The 2,373-nt window shown below is 52.7% G+C and overlaps 1 protein-coding gene across 4 annotated transcripts in view; it reads right to left on the reverse strand.

Annotated features, from left to right (window-relative positions):
• The window catches only part of Epha10 (EPH receptor A10), a 38,364-nt gene that overhangs the window by 35,147 nt on the left and 844 nt on the right, over window positions 1-2,373 (reverse strand). For all 4 annotated transcript variants that reach the window (XM_005353270.3, XM_026781917.1, XM_013348461.2 and 1 more), the window contains exon 2: window positions 481-545. In XM_005353270.3, the coding sequence (XP_005353327.1) occupies window positions 481-545 (65 nt within the window). The remainder of the gene's footprint in view (window positions 1-480; window positions 546-2,373) is intronic.

The raw sequence follows: 2,373 nt of genomic DNA on the forward strand, positions 1-2,373 counted from the left end.
TACCTCAATGGGTAAAGGCACTTGCCATCAAGTCTGACCTGAGTTTGATCCCCAAGACCTACATGGTGTGTGGAGAGAATGGATTCCAACTGGTGGTTTTGATCTCCATGTGCACACACCGTGGCACCAACGCATATACACACATACACAAACACAATAAATAAATAAATAGATAAATAAATGACAATTTTTAAATTCCTTCACATTTTCCTAATATATAATTACTTTAGCTGTATCTCCCCTATTATTCTCCCTTATCTCCTCCCCCCCACCAAACCACTTCTTCCCAGAAAGCCACCCTCCTACTCACCTATCTTTGTGTGTGTGGCCCACTGCATTTAGCTAAGGTTGCCTGCCTGAGCGTGGGTGGGAGTTTCTGTGGTACATTTTGATCCTAGGTGAACGCAGGGTGCTAAAGGGACTGGCTGAGTCTTGGCCTACTGGAGGACCGTTGGGATGGAGCGACGGTTCAACACCTACCCCGTTACTCGGCAGTGCAGTCCAACCCAGCTCAGCCTGGGAAGCTTTGGAGTCCAGGAGGATGACTAAGGAGAGGGGAGAACGGATGTCAGAAAGCCACACTGTTAGGGGAGGAGGGTGGGAGTGATTGCTGGGTCCACCACAGATCGCCACAGGAAGGGATGGGGAGCAGAGCACAGCTCCAGAAGACCCGAGTAGCTCGAGGCTAGGGAGGGCAGCTGCTGTGATTAACGAAGGCACCTGTATTCATTCCCTGAGGCTTATGACAAGTGACCACAAACCCAATGGCTTATGCCCTCGCTCCCCTCTTCAGTGTCTGACCCCAGCCTCTGTTTCTATGACCATGCTGCCTTCTCCTCTGGCTCCGAGTCTCGTTGCGCTCATATGAGGGCCATTGTGATCTCTTCATGTCAAAATTCCCGCTCCCATTGCCAGTCTTTTTTTTTTTTTTAAACACTTAAAGTGACATTAACAAGTTCTGGGGATTAGGACCTGGCCTTTTGTTGTTGTTGTTGGAGTGAGTGTCATTCTCAGCCTTCCACAGAGTCCATGGCAAATACTCTAAGGTCAGCTTTTACATTAGGAACAGAAGTCAGTGACCCTCTTCACCCTCCCCAAGTTCCCCCCAAATTATATTTAACTGTTAACCAGCAGGAGGAAGCTGTCAACTAGCTGTGGGTCTTGGATTTCTTGGGTGCACCCCAAATCCACTCAGATCCAAGGTCAGTTCACCAGTCATGGAGGAGACCAAAATCTTTTTCATTTGCCTTCCGGGGCCTCAGGTGAAAATGAAGTGGAGAGGCCACTTAGCAAGAGGAAACATCCGAAATCTTTGCTTCTCTACCCAGACCGTTCCCCAGGGGCTGCCATCTCTACAGCATTTGAAAGAACGTCATGGGTCCTTTCATATATCGTCCATGGCCCTCTCCACCCCCTCCTCACCAGAAAAGCTTGGAGTCACTTTATTCCCTCAGGATGTGACAGGTTGGCAGCCTGCGTCCTTTCATGGGTTGGGCTCAGAGAAACCCAGGTCTGGATAGCAGAACCCTCTGCTTAAACACAGGAAGCCAGGCCATCCCCAAACCTCAAAAAATTACTTCCCTAGATTGCTAAGAAAGGGAGTGGGTTTCCAATATGGGGTCCTCCAAAAGGGACTGGTTCTAGAGGTAGTCGCGACTGTGGGCAGGGCCGCCGACAGGGCGCTGGGTTTTCCTCACCAACAGTGCTTAGGAATTGCGTACTGGTGGCAGGCATCTGCCATCCCGCGCCAGGACAGACCCTGCGGGCAGAGTCTGCTCCAGCATCTCAGGGTTCTGCACCTGGTTGTGACGCCTCTGGAGTCAACTGAGCGTACAGCCCCCAGAGGTGTGGGAGCAGAGGCAAGACTCCGGCGCTAATGACAGCCCCAAATCCTCCGCAACGCGGACCGCGCGTGGTGGACTCGATCCCAATTCAGCACTGCGGACAGCTCCACAATCAGCACTTCGGGCAGCGCCCGGACTCGGCCCGGATGACTAGCAGCCAGACTCCAGCTGTCCACACCACGGTCCCCTAGGCCCCCTCTATTTGTCTTCATCCCGCCTCATGCTCGGGTCTTGCCGCATCCCCTCGGTTTCCCTGCTCCCTTCATCTCCCCGCCCTTACACCTCCCACCTCCAATCATTCTGCCTGTCCGTCTCAACGGCCCCTGAACTGCCTCGGGCTCCTGTGGTCCCCAGTCTTTCTTCCCCAACCTTCTAGGTCTCCCTCCAGACCTAAGCTCCTCAATACCCCTCTCTTCTCTATCGCTGAACCAGCCTTCCCTCTTTCTCCAGTTCTTTCCCGCCCTGCTGTTTGCTTGCTTCAAGCCCCCAAACAGAGTAGTCTCTCCAACCACTCCTTCCTCCAGTTACC

This window comes from Microtus ochrogaster, chromosome 10 (genome assembly GCF_000317375.1).
Source record: "Microtus ochrogaster isolate Prairie Vole_2 chromosome 10, MicOch1.0, whole genome shotgun sequence".
Lineage (NCBI taxonomy): Eukaryota > Metazoa > Chordata > Mammalia > Rodentia > Cricetidae > Microtus > Microtus ochrogaster.